Consider the following 1,869-nt stretch of genomic DNA (forward strand, 5'->3'; position numbering starts at 1 on the left):
CTGTTACAAAAAACACAAAATGACTATAAATAAGTATTTATATTTGTGTACAAGCTGTTTAGATTGTCAAAAAGCTTGTGTTTTTAGGGTTATTAACGAAGTTTGTGTACTCAGACCAGTAATATTTGGGGTCACAAGTTTTTGCCATGGATATTTTGTGGGTCAGAAGACAAAAAGTTTGGGAACCACTGATCTAACATGTTCAATAAATTGTTCATTTGATTTAAATTTTTAAAAAAAATGCATATGGGCACAACACACTAGTAAAACAAACCCAAACCAAAAAAAAAAATAATAATATTCTCATGACAATTAGGAGATAAAATGACAGTAAACTGTTTTAAAAACAGCATGTTTATAAGGGGGTCCCTGGAACTTTTTCACCCTTGTCCCCAGACCCAAAACGCTTGAGCACCCCCTAGGCTAAAAGTAAAAGTGAGTTGTTAAAATGTCAAAAAAGGACATTCATTGGGAGATGACCTCCTCAAATCAACATTTTCTAAAAGACACAATAGTTTAACGGAAGTATTTGTGGGCTACTTTGTCACTTTTCCACCTCTGGAGCTGTGCCGCTGCACACCTGCGGTGCACGCTGCTGACTGCTGACCGCGCGCGCTCTCTCTCTGGTGCTCATCTCTCTCGCGCACGTTATTATAGCCACACTCCTGTCGACGCCTTTACCCACTTTAGCTAAAAAACCCTTTAAAAAAACAAAAGCGAGCGAAACTGGTTCGGTGAAGGATGGACGAGTGACGAAAGGACGTCAGAATGTGGAGGAGAAGCGCGGTCTGTCGCAGAGAGGAACAGGAGGAGGGTTTTTCTTCCGAGCAGCAGAGGATGGACTTTTCCCACATTCTTACTAATTTACCCCGGGTAAGAGGGGGGGGAGATGTACGGTGCGTCAAGACGATGGACCATAGTGTCCAGTTTTCTCTAAATGCGACCTTTTTTCTTGCTTGCAGCTAAAAACTGTTGCTAGGGTGGGATGACATTTTTTACGCCTCTGTCCAATCCCTGGAGACGTCGGTCTGCTGGAGAGAGTTTTAGCTCTCAGGGAGCAAAGTGGGTTCGCTTCAGGGTTAAATGAGGGCTGTTTTTCTTCTTTCCTTTTTTTTTTTAAATAGAGGAGATACCCCCCCCCCCCCACCACCTTCTCCTCCTCCTTACATAAATGTTTGCGTACCATTAGTGCTCTCGTTCTCGGCCGACCCCATTTCTCCATCCGAATAGGAGACGCAGGCACACGCATCTCCGGGCGCGAGCGCACACAGACGCACACATCCCACACGCGCTCCTAAAAAAATAAAAAATAAAAAATAAAAAACAGAACCTCCCGCCTGTCACCCATCTAACCCTTTCACCCCAGTATCTGATGACTCCCCGGCGCGCAGGTGGACGTGGTACGGAGCCTGCTGCTGTAGCATCGTCTTCCTCAGCGCTGCCATCATCATCATCATCCTCCTCTTCCTCAACATGTCCTCGTCGTCGCGCAAGATTTCATCCGAGTCGTTCAGCAGCTCGGTGGGCTCGGACTGCGGGCTCGAGAGCCCCGGGGGAGACGCGGGGGATGGCGCCCTGGAGCCGGCGGACGAGAGCCGAGGTTGCCCCTTCGCCTCCTTCCCGTCGGCCCACAGAGCGGCTCTCTGGAACGGCCGCGGCCCCGGCGAGAGGCCGGTGTGCCCGGCGGGCGACGAGCAGCGGGGACCCTGCGTACCCCACAAGAGGGCGACCAGGCGGAGACGGGTGAACCTGGACTCGCTGGGGGAGAGCCTGAAGCGGCTCACCTCACCCACGGTAGGCATTTATTTATTTATTTATTTATTTATTTATTTATTTATTTATTTATTTATTTATTTATTTATAATGATT

General features: G+C 47.9%; 1 protein-coding gene across 1 annotated transcript; it reads left to right on the forward strand.

Annotated features, from left to right (window-relative positions):
- Nucleotides 1-416: 416 nt before the first annotated feature.
- Nucleotides 417-1,794, forward strand: LOC106510788 (guanylate cyclase soluble subunit alpha-2; the record flags this gene model as incomplete). Its single annotated transcript, XM_013999509.1, is given in 1 exon segment — nt 417-1,794. A coding segment is annotated over 1 exon segment (321 nt), but the record flags the coding sequence as incomplete, so codon positions are not given.
- Nucleotides 1,795-1,869: the final 75 nt, after the last annotated feature.

This window comes from Austrofundulus limnaeus, unplaced genomic scaffold, assembly GCF_001266775.1.
Source record: "Austrofundulus limnaeus strain Quisiro unplaced genomic scaffold, Austrofundulus_limnaeus-1.0 Scaffold2316, whole genome shotgun sequence".
NCBI classification, from domain to species: Eukaryota; Metazoa; Chordata; class Actinopteri; order Cyprinodontiformes; family Rivulidae; genus Austrofundulus; species Austrofundulus limnaeus.